Source organism: Lathamus discolor, chromosome 5, assembly GCF_037157495.1.
Source record: "Lathamus discolor isolate bLatDis1 chromosome 5, bLatDis1.hap1, whole genome shotgun sequence".
Lineage (NCBI taxonomy): Eukaryota > Metazoa > Chordata > Aves > Psittaciformes > Psittacidae > Lathamus > Lathamus discolor.
This window is the reverse complement of record NC_088888.1, coordinates 34,158,127-34,181,995: the sequence shown is the minus strand read 5'-3', so window position 1 is coordinate 34,181,995 and position 23,869 is coordinate 34,158,127. Positions and strand designations below refer to the sequence as shown.

The 23,869-nt window shown below is 38.5% G+C and overlaps 1 protein-coding gene across 1 annotated transcript in view; it reads right to left on the bottom strand.

The window, feature by feature from the left end:
* Positions 1-23,869, bottom strand: part of GALNT2 (polypeptide N-acetylgalactosaminyltransferase 2) — a 100,648-nt gene that overhangs the window by 42,774 nt on the left and 34,005 nt on the right. Inside the window, exon 2 of the mRNA XM_065680310.1 lies at positions 4,213-4,303. Coding sequence (XP_065536382.1) covers positions 4,213-4,303 — 91 coding nt within the window. The remainder of the gene's footprint in view (positions 1-4,212; positions 4,304-23,869) is intronic.

The window sequence follows — 23,869 nt, the reverse complement described above, 5'->3', positions numbered from 1 at the left end:
ACCATCCTAAAGTTAAACCATGTACAGACACACAAGCCAGAACTAGAAAGTCAAACAAAAAGAGACTGCAGAACATTCAATGGTGAAGTAGCCCAGAAGGGAAACGATAGGAAAATAACCAGAGGGAGAAAAACAGATTTTCAAATTCCAGTTACTTTTCTAAAAAGGAAGCTTTAAAGCTGCTGTTGGTAGCCCACAGATTGCCAAGTTTTTCTTAGCCTTTCAAGTTCTTTCTTCAAAGTATTTTCAGGAACTTACTTTGAAAACAAGTTTACATCCCAGCCAGCTACTACACTACAAATAACCAGATACAGTTATTTACAAACACCAAACCTCACTTGCAACAAAACTATACAAAATGCAAGAGTGGCTCGATTCAGAAAACTGGAAGAAACAGATCACAAGATCATCTCCCCATATAACTCTCTCACGTAGCATTTCCAAAGCTTTACAAATTCCTTGGTAACTAGATTACATTATCACCCTTGCTTCCAATTTGTAATATAGCTTCAACATGGAACATATGTTGAATACATTTTTTAAGTACAAGACGTGTCATGTCCCTGCTTTTCTGGTCCAAAAAAGAAGGATTTTTAGTGCATTTTACAAAATATAATCCACACTTTGAATGCATTTATGTAGACTTTCAACTCTCAAACTCTTCAACTTCCTATGGAGTTTAACACTATGCCTGCTGCCACCCCCATCCACTCCTCCAGTTGCCTTCCATCCAGTGGAAGGAGTAACTAAAAACCGAGATCATACAGGCATCACATTAGTGATAAGGGTGATGCTGCTGCAAGCATTCTTCTTAAACAGGTTGAGCTCTTTATGAGCTACAACACATAATTTGGGTTGCCCACATGGTTACAAGTGCGAAGAGCTCAATTTAAGTGCTGGAAAATGAAAGGCTGATCTATAGCTAAGTATACTGTCTAGCCTTACTTTTGTTGAAAGGTTTGCCTTCCTGATGATTTATCAGCTATTTGGAAGTTAGAAGTGGTTTAACGAACCTTTTCCAATAACAGGTACTGCTTTTGTTATATACTTCCCTGGGGTACACAAATAGAAGCACATTCAATTTAATTTCTTCTGGGGAGTTAGCTGGCTCTGTAGCTTCCCGAGTTTCAATGACTTTACCAGGTGGAATAAGTATTGGAAAACCTAACTACATCATTTCAAACTTAAACAAGTTCATAACTTTAAATTCGAGCAAATGTGTCTACATGCATTGCACTTAGAGCTAACAAGACGATAAATTCATTTTTTAAGCTCAACAGGGTATGCTGCAGTGCTAAACTTGGTTTTGACAAGCACTTATTTGACAGGCTGTTTTGAGCCTGAGAAGCTAAGTAGAAAAAAAGGAAAAAGGTGAAATCCAGTGAAGTTTTTATAAACTTACTTTTTGTCCCAGCTATTCCCCAACTCTGAAATCTTGGAGAAGGCCATCAACAAAAATAGTGCAATTCACTGCTATTACTTTAAATAATATGATGGTTTATTTCAAACAGGAAGCACATTTTGAGGGGTTTTTTCCTCTGTAACAAATAGCTGTATTTTATTCCATTCCAGTTTCCATCCAAGTAGAGCTTGATATAAATCATTTAAATGTATTGTTTACCATTTTCCAAGACTTCAAAACCACCAAATGCAACACTAGACCAGAAAGCATAGAGTAAGCCTTAGCAGAAAGGAGACTACTTCATAGGAATAAGTTTACCAAAATGCAGTGACAGCCTACAGATTATAAGAGCAAGCGAATTTGGCTTCTGGAGCCAGGAATGAGACAAAGCCTCATTCTGGCTCCAATAGAAAGCTCTGTCAACAATGTGCAATATGAATCAGATCTATTTAGGGGAAAAATAAATAACAGTAAGAGCAACTCAAAGTGAGACAGAAGAGAAAAATAAAAGCATAGCAGGTAAATCTTCACGCAGCCAAGCAGTAGGCAACAAACAGCAGGAATAGATGGATACAAAATCCCCTAAATAGCAAGCACTCTTCTTACTCAATACAGCTTAAAAACAGTAGGATATTCACTATAAATAAGATTAATTTGCTTTATATGCATTAAGAGATTCCAGATCTTTACAAAATAACAAAAAGAGCTGTTTAATTAAACTGCTGAAACTCCTGTCATTACAGAGAACTGGTTACACAGTTTTGCTTCAGTTACCCATGCAGACAATCCAGGGCCAGTCTTTCTAACTACAAAAGCTAACATGACTATTTTCACAAACCATCAGACTTCTGCAGAGAGTCACCAAACGACAAAGAATAGATACACTCTGATGTACAGAAGGTAAAAACCCCTATAGTTTAATTTTTATATAAGGCCATTATAAACATAATAAACAGTCCCTTAAATCTGAGAAGTTCTGAAGACACCACCCTACAAAACACCAAAATCTAAACTACAGGGCTCCTCACCTCAGTGGAAAAAGCAAGAAAGTTTTGAAATAAAGCCCTCCTAAAATGTGATAATTTAGATTTAAAACAAAAGAAAAAGTGCAAAGAATCGTCAGAAATATGAATTCCAAGCTTCGTTGCCATAAAGATTCAGAAGTTTGCCTACATGAATTGAAAATAATCAAAATAGTCATTTGAGTGCATAATTCTGCCCATGTAGCCTTTGATGTTTGATATGAGACTCTCATCCTACTTTGCAGTAATGATTCTCTTGCCTGTTAAATCAAGCCATAAGAGATTACTAATCAACAGATGAAATGAAAAGCACTGCCCTGCTCTACTTTTTATTTCTTAATTTTACTTTTTAAATTTTACACTTAATTTTACTTCTAGCTTCAACCCTCCAGCTTCTGATATCATTCCCTTTCAGCCTGTGACCCCTCCTACTTCTTTTACTACTTGAATGGTTACTTAGGGGCAACTGGGAAAGGAAAGTCTTATAGGAAATGTATAGAGCTTGGCCAGGAATATATAAACATTAAAAAAGAGGAAGTAAGAACAGTAGCTCGAAGGCGCAAAATTGGCTGACCTATAATCCCAGTAACAACTTTGCAAAGAGTTCTGTTAAGGGAAAAAAAACAACTTTAAAAGATCTTCCAGAAACCAAGTTGAATAAGCCAGGCTCTTCAGCTCTCTAGGATTTATTACCCAATTCACACACAAAGTAAAAGTTTTGCCAAAAAAGTATACATATATAACCAGAATCTTCTTTTCCCTCTCCAGAAAGCAGCTAAAACAAGGTAGGCCAAAGGCTACAGGAAAAAAAAGCCACGAATGTCAAACAGCTTATTCTGTACCAGGAATCCAAGACTGTAAAACAAAAATCATACCTCACACATTATTGTGGATGGAAGTTTCCAGCTGCCTAAAGGAAAGCTTACCTTCGTTAGTTCTCTATTCAAGACCTATGATATCATATTTCAAATGTTTGGCTAAGATAAATTTGTAAGCCAAACATTAGCATTAATCAAAGAAGAGTAAAACATGTTGTGAAGTTATCTGATCATAAGTTGTCCTCTTTGTATGGTAAACTTTTCAGTAAAGTGTAAAATATTCCAATCCATTTTTACTATTTCTGGTTTTCTTGCTATGTCAATTGTAGCTACATATTAAATCTCATTGATGCGAAACAGTTTACCAGCAAAAGTTTATGGAAGCAGTCACATGAAATGAAGATTCCTTAACACTTGATTTGCCTAGCTTATCCTCAAGGCATACGACAATTTCACTCAAATAAGACAAAAATCATGTTGCTCTTATTTGCCAGCACATGACAAATAACGAGCAAGTAACAGAAAAATAAGGTACATTATCACCACACTCAGGAAAATCCACCCCATCAAAACCTAGACAGAACTAAAAGTATGAACCTTGGCTGACTCTACAGTCAGAAGCACAGTCCCAAGGCAACTTATCTGCTGCCTGCCAGCACTGACCATCAAGAGAAATTGACTGCTTTTGTACACAGGGCTTCCACATCTCCTCAAGCCTATTGCAGGACACTACAAATGTACTAGCAAAAAGCCACATTCTCTGTGGTTTTAAACCGAAAGGAGCAGTGAAGCAGGTAAGATGTAAAGAAGCTGAAGCCTTAAGAACACAGTACCACATATTGCTAAAATAATCCTAGCACTTCCAAACTACAAAGAATGACTACAATCAGAAAAACTGCTGTGTTTCATGACTTTCAATAATAAATGTTTTATTGCTGTAGATCTTTCATAACAAATGTTACTGCAATACCTGGAGGTAGCGTCTCCACACTTTGTGCTTTGTCTTCCCCATCACTGCCACGCACGTCTTTCCTTTTTGGGTCGATATCATTTGGGTCCTCCTGAAAAAAGTACATAATCTTTAAAATAATCTCCTTAATTGATCTAATTTTGTGTGCTCAAAGCAAACAGCAATAACTGAGTTTTGTCACTTGAAGTGGTCCAAGAGAGCTAACTTTGGCTTTTAAGGGAAATGATGATTTCTTCCATTCATTGAAAAATGTAAAAATTCAGACCGAATGTTTAACACAGATTCTGCATTTAATTTATGTAGCAATTCTTATTTGGCAAAAGAAGAAAATGCTTAAAGAAGGAAATCTATCACGAAAGATGGAATTTTCTTTCCAAATAAATAAATTAGTAACATTCAAGTGAGCAACACAGGCAAAAAGATTAAACCCAAAGCCTGAAGAAAGCATTACTCAAGCAAGGAACAGTACTTTTTCTCTCAAACAGAAAAGTCAGGTTATCTAGCAGTTATATCTAGAGTGGCAGCCTTACTATTAGGAAAACACTTCCAACAGATCTTCAAGTTGCTATTTTCATGTGCTCATTTCTGCGCTTCATGGGCAACTCCTATGGAGTTGCAAATCCAGCAATATTGATAATACCCATTTAGAGAGAGGGAAAAAATTCCATCTTCCCCCTCTTCGTATTTCCAACATTTATTCTGAATCTGTAAATCTCATTTTCCTTTCAAGAGAAAAAACCCACACTCCGGTATGCTCGTTACCACAAAAATACAAGATGTCAAGCTGGAATTCTCCCATAATGGATTTGGAAGAAGCAGAGAAGAGAGTATTTATAAGAAGGTAATTAGCAACTGTATGCCAATTTGCACACTACACTTAGCCAACTGATTTAAGTGCCATCAGCTTCTGTTGCTTTTACACATTTGCCAAAGGAAATTCTGTTTCCTTTTCTATATCTGCACTGAAGAAGTACCAATTATAATACCAGTTTTATTTGTACAACCCTGCTAAAGACATCCATACTACAATAAGGTAAAAAGATACAATACTATGCCTATACTAATAAGTAAGTGCACCTAAAAACATTAACAGGCAACAAAGCCAAGCAGTGCAGAACAGTTCATATCTCTTCTAGGAATCCATCATAGCCTCCAGAACAGGGTGATGGTGTACGAAGTGCACACTGTAAGCTGTCTTTGCCATCCCAGTTCCTAAGCCTCATCTGTGAATACCTTGTGTAGAACAGTAAGTAGCTGGAACAGGCCAAACTTACCTTAGGGAACATTTCAACCACAAATTATATCATTTCAGCATGTCCCCAGGTATGCCTGAGTTTTCCAACATAAATTCAGCTTAAGTGCCTACATTAACTAGGCACCAATATTTTGGAAGTATGTTGAAAAAAGGCATCAGATTTCCAAAATACTGTAATACAAAACTGAATACTGCTTTTTTGTTATTGTTCATCATTTTCAGATAAAAAAAGCCATCCAAATACTAAATCAGTTAAAAAACGAAATGCTAGAAATGCGTGTTTTTCATATCACCAGGCATCAAGGATACTAGAGAAAAGAAATTTGTCTAGGCTCTTGTACTACCTTTCACCAGGCTGGTACATGCCTTGACCCACTGCTTGTGAAGGTCAATAATTTCACTTCCAGATTTAAAACAACATCAACAAGGAAAACCAAAACACCTACCAAAAATCACACAAGTACATTTCAAGAAAATTATCATGGCTCATGCTACTGAGGGAATCTGTCTGTCACTGTGCATGGAGTCCCACCAGCACAATGTAACAGAAGCTTTCTTTGGTTCTAGAAAATTGTATTTCGCTAGTTATTTCGCTTTGTGCATCATATTAAAGATAGCAACACTATGGAAACACTTAATCAACTGTAGCTGGAAGAAAAATCTTCCCAATAAGAAGACCAGGTTTTGCAAATTTCCAGAAAGTTTTCATTATCCCAATTTACTGTAACGAGCCTAAAAAATACCTCCGTAAGTTGAAAAATAAATGCAAAACATCTATTAAGCAATGGAAAAAAGAAAAACTGCAAGGATTTCTCCTTTACTTAAACAAAAAATATTGAGTGCTTCCTCATTCTCTCCCTCCCTTCAAGGCTTCAGCAGAAAACTCTCCCTTTCCATTAATCCTTTTAGATGAGGAACATGCACTATTAAGCATAATTATTTATCAAATTCTTTCACTTGGCAGTTTGTTGTTTAAAAAAAACCCAAACAAAACACAACTACCCAAGGTGAACTTCAGATCTTACAGCTAAATGCCATTTTGTATGGCTTTTAGGAAACTACTTGGGTACAGCCTTCAGACCTTCTGAGGTGAGCCAAGCCGCCAGGATGAAAGTTCCCACCTCAGACTGCTAGACGTTCAACTTGCCTTCCAGGACAACAGAGTACGGGTTATTAACCTCAAACCTTTGTGCCCTAGACTAGGGGTTTGTGATAGTTTTCTTTTGGGGAAGAAAAACATTTTAATTATTTTTTAAACCGACTACATAGCTAAAAGTGATGTTCTGTTGTAAGCACTAACTTTCACCCAGTAAAGCATTTGGGTCCACGTGGGACCATTTGGGTCCTTTGCCCCTCTTTTAGGGGCAAACAATATGGTATATCCTTTACAGAGAACTCAGGTGTACAAAAGAAGAAAGCAGACATTAAAACCACAGACATAAGTAGAGCCACTTTCTCTACATCTCTGACTTAATTGCTTCAGCCTGTTAATTTGGTGCAATACATGAATGAATCACAGGGTCAAATGACATTCCCATGTTGTCATCATCATGGGACAGAGTTGCTTTTTCAGCTTGCTTGGAGTGAGACAAAATCCTGACTTCTAATGTGATCTTAAGAAGCCGCTTGCATTTGATGAGTAATCTTCTTGGTATAAGATTGACAATGCTTGCGCTGACAAAAGTCAGCCAAACAAAAAGCTAAGCTCAAGGCAAGATTGAAAGCAACTGAAATCATTTAAGAGGAGGCACAGCTCTAATCGTGAGAGCACAAGAGGGAGATTTAATGAATAAAAATGAAAAAAGAAAAGGCTAAAGCTTTTTTCTGTACCAAAATCCTATTAATACATTAATACTATTAGTAGTTAATACTTTAAAATACTATTTTCCTAACATATTAAGAAAACTGACAATATCAGGCTACAACCTAAATATGTAAATGCTGTAAATACACCTAGGCAAGTACTTTGAGCTTATGAAAAAATAAAAATGGTAGGTGGCAAACTAGCAGAGACAGTAACCAAACATCAGATACACATGGAATGCCACTACAGAAATACATTTGTGCTCATTAATCATGCAGTTATTTTCTCATGCCAGGATACATACAGCAACATCAAACAAAGTACACACTAGCTATAGGGCACACGTTGCAGGGATATGGCATGCGTTAGTTTTACACATCATGTCACTGCTTCTCATTAATTCCTGATTTAGTACCAGATGACATGCAAAGAAACAAAACTGCAACTTTTCAACTCTATTCAGTGGGAAGTCTTACAGCACTATTGTAATAATGTTTTATATGTACCAAATATATCTAAACTAAATGTAATTTTTAAATTAGATTATCTAAATACCTTTGCTACTCCAAAACCTCAGAAGTTAGTGATGTATATTTACTTACCAAATCACTAAAACATCCTTGCAAACCATAACCACAATTCAATAGGGTTATATTGAATAAACTGGGGGGGAAGGGGGGTGTTAGGGTTTTATTTGGCTTTTTTGTTAGGCTGATTAATCACTGAAGTGCAGCAACATTCCCTTTCAGGATATAATAAACTCTCTATGCCTCAGAAAGCCTACATCAGTTTACAAGCCTTGCTATTACCACTTTTCTTTCCCTGCTCAACTCACCCACTCAAGTAAGACTGTAGATTGAATCTGAGATATGACAAAGATGCAGTATGAAAATCCAGTTTTGAGAACTAGACTTGAAAAATTCTTTCAGGAAATGATTAGTTACACATTTACAGCTGCTCTAGCTGGTGAGGGGAAAGGGAGGATGAGGTAGCACAAATGCTAAGCAAGATTCAAACACATTTTTACAGCATTTCTACACATCTACAAGAAGACACGATCATATTCAACAAGAAATTTAAGACTAGTGCCAATTGAGTTTAGAAAGCAGTAATTACACACAGGTCTACATTAGTGGATAGTTTCATTACTGTTACTTAGCTCTTGCAGGCCATTTACCTTTCTGGTTTTGATATATTTATTTCCATTGATTACTATACTCCTTATAAGCATTGCAAAACAATTAACATTTTGTCAATTGTTGTTCCATTTGGCACAGTAAAAGAGATATTAAACTGATCCAAGTCCCTAGGTATTGCTCCTACATAAAAAACACTTAAAATCACTACTGTTTTCCTATTTCTGTCTTCCAATGCTTTTTTCTTTTAATTATAGTTTCAAGTATCACGGATTTGACATTTAACTGCTATGGATTAGATCTCATTATGGCAGAGATTTCTATCCTACACTGGCTTCTATCAACAACAGAACAACTTACCAACATGTAACATCGCTAGATATATTAAGATACCACACGCCTTACAAGTGGCAAGTCAGAGATTTCAGCAAAGCTCTTGTGGTTGGAAACATCTTAAATGGGAGCTGAGTGGGCCTCCAATGCTAGCCATTGCTCTCACAGACAACCCAGATGCTGAACAACATGCAACATTTGGGCAAAAGAGATGGCTGGGAGTTAGGACTGCACCACATGCTATCTGGACAGCTGTTCAACATCTCTTCCATGGAAAGATGAGAGCCAAATGAAAACATCTCACAAGCTACCCAACAGAGCGCTGCCCAAAGGCTAAAGTTATCCAGCTGTCCTAGACACATATCAAACCAGCTGCTTTGCTCATCACCATGTACCAGCACAACTTTTCAAAGAAATTCACACAGAATACAAGAAGTGGGGAATTTCACAGAATAAAACCAAGGTCTACTTGCCTTGGCAGCATACAGTCAGATAGAATAATTTAAGAATGTGACTTCATGGGACATGCTAAGGCTTAATATATGGTTTGGTACTTGCTTTTAAGATGTTGGCCAAGGGCCGACTGCAGACAGATTTTCTTCTACTGATGATTTTCTAAGGGGAAACTGAATACTGGCAGCATCTTCAAAGAGCATCATTTGATCCAGCTGGCCTAATACAAGGCTTTGCTGCATCATGCAGCACAGATCAGGCAAATCAGTTGATGATTTTGGAAGTGGTGCTCTCACTGCAGGTGACACTCCTTTCAGCAGTTCATATACTTCTGTTATGATCATGTACTTGGGGCCAGATACACAAAAGCACCTTGATGTTATGTAGAACAGCACTTGGCATTACAACAGTGTAATGCCGGCTACAATTCAGGTCTCTAAACCAAGCATGAAGGCTTCTTAGAGCTTAGATACCTAAGAAAAGGACTCAAAGCCAAGCTGTCAGACAACTGCCTAAGCTGCAGTAACAGCCAAAGCCCATTCTTCCTTGCTACTGCTGGCGGCACTGCCTCATTCCCCCTGAATTCAGTTTATAATCTTTAATTACATCATGTTAGATGTTTGTAGAATAGCTAAACAGGCTCTGAAGTGCTTGCTCCTCCTAACCCAGGAGACCCTTCAGGAGAGGACAGGATCCAGTCTGTTGGCTTGCTTTCTGACCTAATGCTCACTTGCTGCCTTCCAAAAAGTCTTCAGAAACATGATTCCAAGTCTCACTTGCTACAGTAAATGAATCCAGCTTTCCTACATGCCAAGCAAGCATTACAGCAACTTAATGTAATTACATTACAGGGCACCCATGTCTTCCCTTGTCAGCAAAAATGTTTTGTATGAAACAGAGATAAAGAGCGTTCTGAAAATGCCTGAAATGCTGTTTCTTACAGGCAAGAAGAGCAGAAAATATCCCATAAACAAATGCTGACTTCCTTTGATTGCCCACTTGCTTAGCATGAGTAAAACAGACATTTCCAAGTACACCAAGAAGCAAAGTATAAATAAACAGAAAAAAACACTGAAAATGTATGTACTTTGCAAGAACAGATTACCACTGTTAGACATAATGTCTAAAACTATTACAGCAAAGATCATTTAATTTTCATTCTTATTCCTTTACTCAGTGTAAGCAAAGTGCTGTCAAGGGTAAATTCCTTTCTGTCCTGGGCTCAGCAGTAGCAGTCATTTTTTTCTCCTTCTTAGTAGCTGGTGCAGTGCTGTGTTTTTTGACTTTCAGCCTGGGAATAGCACTGATAACACCAATGTTTTTAGTTACTTTTCAAATGTTTAGACTGGCCATAGGATGCTGTGAGTCTCATGCTCTGCCGGGGAAGAGGGGAAGCCGGGAGGAAGCAGAGACAGGACACCTTACCCAAACTAGCCAAAGAGGTATTCCATACCACAGCACATCATGCCCACTATATAAACTGGGAGCAGTTACCTGGAAGGGCTAGATCGCTGCTCGGTCGGGCTGGGTATTGGTCAGCAGGTGGTGAGTGATTGTATTCTCTTCCCTTGTTATTTCCCTTATCATTATTATCATTGATGGTAGCAGTAGTGATTCGTGCTATACCTTAGTTACTGGGCTGCTCTTATCTCAACCCGTGGGAGTTACATTCTTTCAGTTCTCCTCCCTGTCCCTCCGGGAGCCGGGAGGAAGAAAGGGCAGGGGTGGGGGGTTCGCATTTACGACCTGGGCTTAAACCATGAAATTTCATATGTTTGAATACTGCAGGGGGGAACTGACACACACCCCCCCTCATGCATACAAAACGACTATTTAAAATTCTCAAAAAAATAGGGAAAAACTAATCAAGATCATATTTTCATAGCTGCATATATAGGAAATACGTTTAGGTACATTCTCAGTGAATACACTTAAAACATTCTGAAATGCCAGTTACTATAACCTGTAGTCTCCAGACAAAATTAAATGCCTTAGTGACCAATATTCTCCGTAAATTTTACCTTTACCTAGGGCAAAATACATATTTTAGAGCTTAGACACTATATGAAGTACCAAAACAACTATAAAACCTGATATTTTATAAACCCAGAATGGATTAGACAAAAAATAATTCTTTACCCGAAGTTTCTGGAACAGAATCATAGAATGGCTAGGATTAGAAAGTTCTGCCTCATCACCCTTACAGTAAAGAACTTCTTCCTTATATCTAACCTGAACTTCCCCTGTTTAAGTTTGAACCCATTACCCCTTGTCCTATCACCACAGTCCCTAATGAAGAGTCCCTCTTCCACATCATTGTAGGCTTCAGATACTGGAAGGCTGCTATGAGGTCTCTTCTCCAGACTGAACAGCCCCAACTTTCTCAGCATGTTTCATACACCAGAAAGAACATGAAAGCAACAGAAATACTGCAGAGGAGCCATTAAAAGGCTTGATGTTTTGGGTTGGTTTCTTTTTTCTTTTCCCCAAGACTATGCAATCCTCATGGCTCATGTGTATGAGTGGATGGTGGAGGAGGAGAAACATTTAAGGGTACTGGGTCTGACAGAGGAGCAAACTCTCAAATGCACCAGTAACTTTGAAAGCAACAAATAAACATCCCTGAGCATGACAGCAGGGAGTCAGAAACAGTATCCAGTATTTCCTGTTGAGTTTATCATGTCTCAAAAAAATCTCACTTGTCTGAACTAGATGACACAAACTGTGAAAATAAGACATCACAAAACATATGCAATGATTATTTAAAATCAAGATAACATCTATTATTACTCAATTTTACTTCCAAAAAGGAAAAACTTAGATAAAGACATTTATTTCAATAGTTTATTCGTGGTTTTTTTTTGTTTTTAAATAAAATTTATAACAGCCTTCTATTCCAAAATTATTGTCAGTGCAGACACACAGCTCCATGATTTACACAGTAAGTGCACTCTCAGCAGCGACGGTGTTTACATTGCTCTTTTAGTTGCACTGGATTGGGAAAAAAATCCGAGAATAAATTAATCATAAATCATCATCAGTCAAAAGGAATGGAGTGATTTGATCTGTTATAAATATGCCAGGAAAAAAATTCAACAGCAGAAAAAGAAAAGTCACAAAAACATCATAAAGCTTTTATCATTTGCAACTTGTTAAAGGCATCTTACTGGTATGTTTGCCTCCAGGGAGGATTTGTCATCATGTCTTATATGGGTTAAGAATTGTTTTGAGGTACATACTTAGACAGCAGCATTAATTTTAGCATGCCTATCTGGTACCTACTGCTTTTCCCACACTTCATAACATTTGCATAGAATATCTTAATTTTTATTATTATTATTTTAACTTATGAGTTTCTGGAATAAGAAAAGACAGGAAAAGGGCAACAGATCCCAAAAAAGTAAGGCATGGCTTGATTCACAAACAGTATCTGCCCACTGTGCCTCTTTCAAAGTCCATCAATAGTTCCTGTTTGAGAATTACTATGTGCACTCATTTTCTTGCTTGAGCACTTTCCAAGATATGAAATCTGAACATTCAAGTAGCTTAATACAAGTACACAGACTCTAATTCAGATCCAAGAGATATGGCTGGCCCATTAGTCATTCAAAAAACTAATGAGATTAGACTAAACCCCTGCTTAACAATCCCAGTTGACTTTACTTACAGCAGACAAAAGGTCTGTTGGAGCAACTAGTTCAGCAAGAGGAAGAAACCAGAAGGACAATATAATCTTAAACTGCTGCAACGCTTTGCAAACGAAGCATGTAGCTGGTGCTGCTTACCCTGACAAGTCATCTGCTCTAAGGGCCAGATGCTGCTGCTGAAAGAGGCTGTTCACACTTCACCACATATCCATCCTGAGCTGCTGGACTGTCTTTACTCCTCCCCTTATAGATTGGTGTGGCAGATCAGGTGCCATTCATTTGGCTGACTTGACAGTAAGATGGGGGCATGTACGGATGCATTATTTCACTGGTTGGGCTTTTTATAAACCACAAGATCAGCCAGTAAATTATCCAATGTATTTGATGCAAGGGAAGCAGCAGTCAGGGTAGCAGGGGAAAGAAGTGCTGAAAGGGGTGTTCCCATTACAAGTAAAGGATTACAAGTTTAGTTACAACATTAATTCACCCATCACTCAAAACCACTATAATTTTTTCTGCTTGAAAGAACGCAATTACTCCAACAAATGCTCAGGCATGATTTAACGTCACCTCTTGTTAATTCTACAATATCAGAAGTGTCCAATGAATTAGCCTGCATTTCAAAGTCCTGTCCCTAATCCTCTTTGAATTCAACCCATCACTGCTTGCTCTTAGCTATAAGACTGACTCTTTAAAGGAAAAAATAAACCTCTACTACCACAGGGTATGGCATGAAGGGGGGAAAGCAAAGAAAGCAAAAGGTATAGTGCTCTGTTTTAATATTAACTATTTTCTGGATGTCCAGGAAATTGGAGTTAAATAATTAAAAGTGAGGGATTGAATACATAATGAGAACTCAACTTAAAATGTATGCACATCTGAAAAATTAAGTATACTGAACTATTCCAGTAGTCCAGGTATTCTCAATTAGTTTGCCAATGGCACCAAGCTGTGTGGTTCGGTTGATACACTGGAGGGAAGGAATGACATCCAGAGGTACCTTGACACGCTTGTCAGGTGGGCTGATGCCAGCCTTATGAAGTTCAACCATGCCAAGTGCAAGGTCCTACACCTGGGTTGGAGTAATCACGGGTACAGCTACAAGTTGGGCAGAGAAGAGATTCAGAGCAGCCCTGCGGAGAAGGGCTTGGGGGTGTTGGTCAATGAGAAACTGAACATGAGCCAGCTTCAGTGTGCGCTTGCAGCCCAGAAAGCCAACCGTATCCTGGGCTGCATCAAAAGGAGCGTGACCAACAGGTCGAAGGAGGTGATCCTGCCCCTCTACTCTGCTCTTGTGAGACCTCACCTGGAGTATTGTGTGCAGTTCTGGTGTCCTCAACATAAAAAGGACATGGAACTGCTGGAACAAGTCCAGAGGAGGGCCATGAGGATGATCAGGGGACTGGAGCACCTCCTGTATGAAGATAGGCTGAGAAAGTTGGGGCTGTTCAGCCTGGAGAAGAGAAGGCTGAGTGGGGACCTAATAGCGGCCTTCCAGTATCTGAAGGGGGCCTGTAGGGATGCTGGGGAGGGACTCTTCGTCAGGGACTGCAGTGACAGGACAAGGGGTAACGGGTTAAAACTTAAACAGGGGAAGTTTAAATTGGATATAAGGAGGAAGTTCTTTCCTGTTAGGGTGGTGAGACACTGGAATGGGTTGCCCAGGGAGGTTGTGAGTGCTCCATCCCTGGCAGTGTTCAAGGCCAGGTTGGATGAAGCCTTGTGTGGGATTGTTTAGTGTGAGGTGTCCCTGCCCATGGCAGGGGGGTTGGAACTAGATGATCTTGAGGTCCTTTCCAACCCTAACTATTCTATGATTCTATGATTCTATGTTTATCAGAAATGCAAGTATATCTAAAGGCAAAACAGCTGTAATAGCTGTGTCTGCACTTTGTTAGTAAAGGGAATGAGGTGGCTAATAAAATAAAACAACATTGGAAATTGAATCCAAGAGAACAACCCTGGATGAGGAAAGTGGAAGAAAAAAGAAAAACAAGACGCAGTTAACAGGTTGAGTGTTTTGCTGGATCAGATCTGCAGGGTTATGATGCAATGAAGCAACACAACATTACACCATATTTTCTCAGCCCTAACAAAAGGTTACCACAGGCATGTAAGAAAACCAAAGACAGTTTGAGAAAAGGGGATTAAAATTGCTATCTTGGATCTTTTCCACAGTTTGCAAAAGTATTGCTTTGTTCTTTAAGAAAACAATAGAAAAACAAAATGTGAGACTGACTTAACATCTCTACCTTTTAAAAAGGGGGAAAAGGTTAATCTTCAGATTCAGAAAGCAGAGACACTGAAAAACAAGGGAATTATTTCCTTCTACCTCTGTTTAAGGGGGAAATCTTTGAACACAGATGGCAAAGTCCCAGAAGTCTGAAAAAATATTTAGTAACTCCTTTAATTTAATAACCTTGCAAAAAGCTTGCATTTGACAGATAACTCCTTGCATATTTTCTCTTCCATCCCTACATTAGGAATTATGGACAAGTCCCTGCAGGTCTGGGCACATGACACAGGATCAGTATTTAGCATCAGGATTTCACTGCAGATTCTCACTTAAAAAAAAGAAATTTCAAAATTAAAAATGCTGCCCACAAGTATAAAGTTTCAGTACAATGGAAAAATTCTGACAGTATATGGTAACTACTAACACATTCAAACATTAAAGGCTCCATAGTATGAAATTCACACAGGTAATTACCAATAACATCTGCCAGTTTTGACGGATCTAAACAACATCATTCATCTGAAATACTCTGGACTACTAAATCATAGGCAATCCCATATTGAAACAAATGGCTATGACAAACCAGACAAGAAGTGCGAAAGGCAAACCCCTGCATACAAATACACGACAGAGATAAGGGCCATATATACTTCCTTCAAACTCTCTGCCAAATTTTAGTACTAAGATCTGTATCTGAAATAGGTAATGCAAATCTTTGTGTCTAAGAAACAAAGAAAAAAAGCTATACAACATTCTACCTTTAAAAAGCACCATTCTGCAATAAGGCACCAACTGGGGGAGGGAAGAAGCTTGCTTTTTTGTCTAAGGTTAACAAACAAACTAATGCTAATACAGGAAACCCATGTCACAGCAGTCTATTAGTAGAATTTCAGACACACAGAGACCCACAGCTTCAAGGAGGGAAATCAGGCATTTCACCTTGCTGCTATGCATTCTGCTCCTAGCACACTCGTATCTTCTCCTCCAAACTGCACTTCATTAGTTTGCCTGCCCTTTTGTGAGAAAGTACATTCCTTCATGTTGGGATCCCGTTTGTTCAGTCCTGAGCAAGGCAGATAAGCAAGTCTATGACCAAAGGCAGATGGGGAGGCACAGAGGGGAGCAGCAGCTTTATGCAAATAAATTTTATACCAAATATATAAAACTGAGACCTTTAGATAGGATTTAGGTCCTGTGTGCAAAACTGTGAAGATTTCCACAGTGGACGAGATGTACCTATGAAACGTGGGAGAACATAACCTTCAGTTGTAAGACAATGCTAAAAATATACAAACCTCTTCACGGGAAAATGAGTTTTCACAACGGAGAGGAAGACGTTTAGAAAGGACTGTGAAGTTCAGTGAAGCATCCCAGAAATCCTGCACACCTGAAATCAGCAAGCTGGAAGGTGATTTCATACTATACAGGCACACTGGAGTTAACCTCATTCTAAACAGAGGTGGAAAACCCCTTTCTGGATGTTAAAGCCTAGCAAGAAGAGGATGGAGGCTAAATCCTGCTCAAGTTATGGCCCATTCATCTGCAGTCCCTCAGAGGAGAGGTCACCAACTGTGCACCCTTTGTGGAGATCTCACACAGCCTTCACAAAGAGCCCTTATCACAGAAACTGACCTCAGAGAGGGAAAGCCAGAATTAAAGGCTGAGCCAAGCATGACGACTAAACCAGGTGCAGCACAGAAAGCTTTTGTGCTGGCTCTGAAACCTACCAATAAGAAAATGTCTTGGAATTTAACAACTCAAAAGACTCCGACACGAAAGACGACTCCAACTCAGATTCCAGTTTAAGGCTGCCTAAACCCTTTTGCAGGACTGTATGAGCTACCATTTTCTAGAATTCACTAGCTCAAACAAGGTTTTTCAGCGCCAAACTGGAAATGGAATATTGGCTTTAATGTTGGAAAATGCCAAAAGATGAAGTAAAAGCCATCATCTGTTTTGGAAGTAATGAATAGTATATAAAAGATAAGAGCAAAACGTCACTCTTGTCATCTACTGTTTTCACAATATGTACTACCCCACTATTTTAAACAGTGAGTGCTCTGCCTCCTCTCACTAGGTACGCCCATACACTGACATTTAAGTCATAAGTCATCCAAAGTAATTCAGAAAATGAAAAAGATTTGAAGAGAATGACTCCTTAAATTCATGGGCACAGATGCATATATAGATACATACAATCATAGAATAGTTAGGGCTGGAAAGGACCTTAGGATCATCTAGTTCCAACCCCCCCGCCATGGGCAGGGACAGCTCACACTAAACCATGTCACCCAAGGCTTCGTCCAACTTGGCCTTGAATGCTGCCAGGGATGTAGCATTCACAACTGCCCTGACAACCCATTCCAGTGCCTCACCACCCTCACAATAAAGAACTTCTTCCTTATATCCAATCTAAACTTCCCCTGTTTAAGTTTTAACCCATTACCCCTTGTCCTGTCACTACAGTCCCTAATGAATAGTCCATCTCCGTTATCCCTATAGCTCCCTTTCAGATACTGGAAGGCTGCTCTGAGGTCTCCCCGCAGCCTTCTCTTCTCCAGGCTGAACAGCCCCAACTTTCTCAGCCTGTCTTCATACGGGAGGTGCTCCAGACCCCTGATCATCCTCGTGGCCCTCCTCTGGACTTGTTCCAGCAGTTCCATGTCCTTTTTATGTTGAGGACACCAGAACTGTACACAATACTCCAAGTGAGGTCTCATGAGAGCAGAGTAGAGGGGCAGGATCAAAACTATATATACACATGTATACATAGAGAGAAGTACCTTTTCACATTAGCAGCCAGATGTGAACTCAAATTGCAGACTGACTTTGTGGTAGAAAAACAGAGGCAGGCACAAGGGTGGGACACCAAGTGCACTTTCAAAAGCACAACAGAAATCCTAACGAGTAGTTTGAGCTACCATTAGAAGTCAGGAAAAAAAAAAAAAAAAAATTGCTCCCTGGCAAGTGAGAAGAGTTTAAATCCTGATCATAGCACAGCAGCAAGTAGAATCATAGAAGAGTAGTTAGGGTTGGAAAGGACCTCAAGATCATCTAGTTCCAACCCCCCTGCCATGGGCAGGGACACCTCACACTAAACCATCCCACCCAAGGCTTCATCCAACCTGGCCTTGAACACCACCAGGGATGGAGCACTCACAACCTCCCTGGGCAACCCATTCCAGTGCCTCACCACCCTAACAGGAAAGAATTTCCTCCTTATATCCAATCTAAATTTCCCCTGTTTAAGTTTTAACCCATTACCCCTTGTCTTGTCACTACAGTAACAAAATTAAGAGATGTATTACACCAAGGAAGGCAAAAAATGCTACGAAGAAACAAGATCTCATGAAAAATAAGAGAAAAATAGTAGTATCAATTATCTTAAAACACAGCAGCGTTCCCAAATGTAGCTGGTAGAATAAAAAGGCGTGTTCAGCTGCCTGTAAAATACATTGTCACATGGATCAGAAAAGTCCTTAAAGATGAAAGAATAAGGACTACACAACACTCAGGAAATATAATGCATGCCAATACAATAGAAGGCAGCTCCACATCTCAAACTAGCTCCAGTTAAGAAAATGGTTACCAGTTTGATGCTTGTACTGACCAGCAGGCTTAATACTAAGAAAGATCACTGCACTGCTCCAAATACTTCAATTACTCTACATGAACATAGTAACTCCCTCATATGATGGTGGTCAGTCAAGCAAGACATTCAGGTAATGCAGTGAGTATCTAACTCTACAAATCATTTTGAAAGAAAACACTACTCATGACAATAAAGAGGTCATTAATATGATATTATTTCTTATTTCTCATCATATTTCATTTACTGTAACAGTCAAAACAGTAGCAGAACGACTGACAATGAAATAGCTGAAGTGGTAGGAAAGGAGAATTTTAGTATGGGCTATTCCACATAATTTGATTTGAGACAGTGACATTTTCTTTCCTTTATTCATCTGAAAACCCTTGGCATACACTGCAGATGCGGTCCTCTGTTTTGCACAGCAGTAACACCACTCCACACCTGAAATCTGACTCATCTACTCTTTCCAATTGTTATCTGATTGGAACATCATCTCTACTGGATAGCAACCTTCTTACCAGCTAAAATGGGGATCACTGTCTTTAAATCAGTCTGATACTCCATTACGAATTGCCACTGTGTTCACTACATTTAGACATCTTATCTCACAAAAAAAATACTTCAACACTGGACTGTGCAATCAGATTGCTACAGCTGTATTTTCCACTTTTACTGACTGCAGACACTGTTTAATCTCTCTTTTATACAGAATCTCATTTTACATAGAACTTCAAGCAAGGTCATCCTTTACAAACACATGTAACAGCTGTCCAGCCCCAGCAGTTCAGACAACAGGGGAATGAAGGGAACAAGTAGTAACACAGTATATACTACGTGTAGGTTTGAAGACAGTTGTATCACTGGCTTTTTAAACCACTTCCTTCGTCGCTGATCTTCCAAATCATCCATAATTCATCATCACAATGAGGCATTACAAGTGTCAAGCTTCATCAGCCAGTCTTTTCGTTAAAAGGCTGAACAACAATATTTCCAAGAGCAACAGGTTACAGCTGTAGACATCCAGTATCTCAAACCTGAAAGCTAGATTCTATGAGGCAAAACAGCAACAAAGAAAACAAAACACACCCAAACCAAAACAACTGTTCTGGATATTTCTTTAGTCCTAGGACATTTCGTTACACCTAAAAGATTTAGGGGAGAGAATAAGAAACAAATTGCTCATCAAACAATCAGAGGGATTCAAACTACATGAGTCAGAAGAGCTCAAGTGCTCTCATCTTCATAATTACTTGTTTTGGATAGCGTGGATAAATAAACCATGTTTAGTCAACTGGCTTCAATTTTTAGATCAGTCACACTATCCAAAATTTAGAGCCACCAGATCTCAAAAACCCTACACATTGCTCTAATTTCTTACCCCATTTTGTCTGTAGTTTGGAAAACAGCACCGAAATATTGAGCCGCAGCACGCAAGTGAAACCAAGCTTCAGAGAGCTTGTATCTAGCACAGCCATACTTCCCATTTACACAGACTAATAATTTAAAAGCTATTTCTAGACTAGTGAGCAAATACGATCTGTCAAAATTCCTTGGATTCTACTCATATGGACAGATTAATAATTGAGCTACAGCCTAAATGCAGCTTTACTATCATTTTTAAGGCTTCAGTAGGACTAGAATAGATAACAGAATAAAATTGATAACAAAACTACGCAAGCAGCAGTATTTATAAGCTAAGGCCATGAGAAATTAGGCTTTGTAATTGTAACACACAAGTAGCTACAAATATTTCAATTCTCAACACAGCCATTCCTTCAGGGAAGTCATAACCTGATCTGCCCATATCTGCTACATTGTCTAGTTTCAAAGACCTTGACAAAGATGAAATATTGAAGCTCATTTTTAACTGAACAACAGATTCAAAAGCTGGAGGAGGCAGAAGAGGAAGGAAGGAAGATAGGACAGTCCATCAAACAAGTTTGCTGGGTAGGGAGGAAGTCTAAAAAACAGTCACGCACAGATTTAATGACTCCTACAGAAAAATGAAGAAAACCACCAGAACTACCAAGCAACAATCCAAAGCAAGCATTTCTTTGACACTTAATTCTTACTACTGGATAAATATCTTTCAGGTAAAAGTAACTTTAAAAGGTTTATTATTAAAAACTTAGACCCCTTGAAAACTCATGTATTTCACATTTACAGGAAAACACAGATAAAAATAGAGACATAGATTAGGTCACCTGCTCTAAAAGTGTGTGCTGTTCTGTTGATGGATATTATTCACATGTTGAGATTGAAGCTGGAAAATAATGAAATGCTAAAGAAAATTCTGAAAGATAAAATCCCCTAAACTTACACAAGCACTGAAAACATTCACAAATAATTTAAAAGGGGAAAGGAGGGAGAAAAACCTATTAACTTCACCAGCTACTGAATGCTACTTTCCAAAAGCCAAGTATCCAGTACTTTTTGCCAACCCCAAGCAATATTGCTTGGTGCTTCCAACCTTCTTCCCCGCTTTTTCCTTTTCATTCATGCACTCATACGTCTCTCCTCTGAAAGGATGTATCAGTCCTTTAAACCAGAGTTGAATTCTTTGATGCTCAGACTGATCAGGTGCCACTGAATCAAGCTGCAACACTAACAGTAAAGTTATAGCAGTGGTTTCTTACATTGCTTTTGAAAGCTGACAGCTCGACTTCCTCAACCTAACATCAAAACCTGTTCCACTCCTGTATTTCACAAGGCTGTCCCCTTTCAGTTTCTCCAAATGTTCCTGACTGTTGGCATTATAAAAATGAGTTGCTTGCTGTCAGCATTAGATGCACCTGAAAAACCCTGTATATTATGATTTGGGATGGCCAAACTTGTCTCTGAAACAATGCTAAACACGGTTGACATACTTTCTTCTACTGCTTCAAAGCTACACACCCAGCAACCACCAATTTTACAATTTTTCGTGCTTTTGACTTCTTTACCATCAGCACTTCAGGCAAAGCACTTAAAAAACCCCCACATTTTAGGTCACATAACGACTTGTTGCAATGTCACATATTTGTAAAAAATGCTGACAGTATATAAAGGTAATCTCTAAGCTTTTTATACAGGAAGAAATGCCCTGATTAAAGCAACTGGGCAAGAGCTTCACTTATAAGCATAAGAATATAACAACCTGGTTTGTAATACTTGTGCACAAAATTTTTGTTGGGTTTATTCCTGTATCAGCTGCTTTCATTACTACCAATGGAATTCTCTTTTTTGGCTGGAGTTACTGAAAACAACAACTAGTCCATTGCCAATGATAAGTGAACTGTCAGATGTAAATGGAAATTCTGAATTTTAAAATTATATTTAAGTTTGTGAAAACCAATAGAATATTGAGTAATTGTTAAAATCCATGACCTACAATAGGAATCATAGATTTTTCTGTTAAGGGACACCTTTATAAGTATTAGTATTTTTTTTAATCAGGCTATTAGTTGAAATGCTTTTCAGATACAATAGTAAGACTGTCTTATTAAACACATGACTACAAACAACAGCTTTGAGAATAATCTTGGTTTATTGCCTGATGGCAGTAAGCCTGAAACAGTACACACAGACAGGTTGATCTATTTGTTTTGGACACAGGAAGACCCTCCATTTACAAAATCAACATACTAGAGGCAAAGATAAACTTACACACAACCTCATACACTGCAGTTAACACTTCACTTTAATAGAAAATATTGATTCAGTCTTAAGCAGCAGTTTATTCCACTAGCTACAAACCACTGCTGCTAGCATCTCTGAAGAGAAAAAGGTCATTCAATTTTCAGATTTTCAATTATCATTTTGTGCTGCTTTTCACAATTTTTTTTTTTTTAGTTTTAAATCAATGGTAAAATTGTATTTATGGAATAATGACTTCAAATAAAAAGTAGAGTATACTTTTTTAAGTCTAGGATACAAAGTCTTGTAACAATTATTCAAGAACTGCCTACTGAATTTAGTATTCAGAGATAGTTCACTGGGAACCACACTTTAAGCAGCACCTTGTATTTTTTAGTGTCCCTTTACACAGGGATGAACCTGTATCTTCTCACATTAAACACTTGCAAGTTAAAGTAGTATAATTTTCCTCTCCTGTTTAATTTAGATTTCTTAGCCCAGTTTTCTTACATGTTAATATATTTTTACTACCACCCTGCACTCTGCTAGGTTTCTGGATTAAAAGGTTTTGTTGATTTGATTTGATTTTTATGCACTTTTCTATGCTGAGTGATTTAAAATAAAAGAGAGGCTTCCTTCATAATGGATTTTGTATGCTTTTTCTTCCTTGACCTTCTTCCCAAATTAAAATACAAAGTACCTCTCGAACAGTTTACATACCTGATGGCAATTATCAGAGAGAATTCTGGGGAAAGATCTAGCCACCACCACTGAAAACTACCTCATATTGAAGATCTTGACCACATGTTCAAGGCCAGGTTGGACGAAGCCTTGGGTGAGATGGTTTAGTGTGAGGTGTCCCTGCTCATGGCAGGGGGGTTGGAACTTGATGATCTTAACATCCTTTCCCACCCTAACCAGTCTGTGATTCTGTGATCCTGTGAAGGACGGTGAGCTTATGGGGCAGGATCACAAAAGGTGATACGGAGAACATAATCTATCAGTTCTCAGATGTGCTATCAAGAGTGCTCTCTTCTGAGCAAAAGATACCGCTTCTCATTTTTTAACCACGTACAGTCATTTCTGTCTACTTGTTAATTTCCAGGAAACTCTATAGCAAGAGCAGAGAAAGGAATTTGAGGAAAATGCAGAACCTGCAGAACTGTCAGAAGCAGAGTTAAGAGATTTTTCAGAAGAAAGGGTCTTGTCTGGAACAGTCTAGAGGGGGAAAAAGGCAGGGGGGAAGGAAAATAGAATATACTGTTTAATCATAAAACTCAACACGTACACCTGAGGACAACCCCTCCCCCCAAAACAACAAAAAAAATGAAGAAAAACAAAAAAAAAAAAAAGAAAGAAGCTTCATACCCAGGTTTAATTATGGAAAAGCATCTTGGGATTATTTCTACCATAAACTTTCATAAGGCAGAAGAGATCATAAGGAATGGTTCTCCAAAACGAAAAGAAACTTTGAGCTCTGTCCCAGCAGGATCAAGAATACACAAGCCTGTTGTGAAGTGCAAAATGAATCTTAAGCATTAATCTCTACAAACTCTATAACTGTATGAATAAGACATATTCCAGAT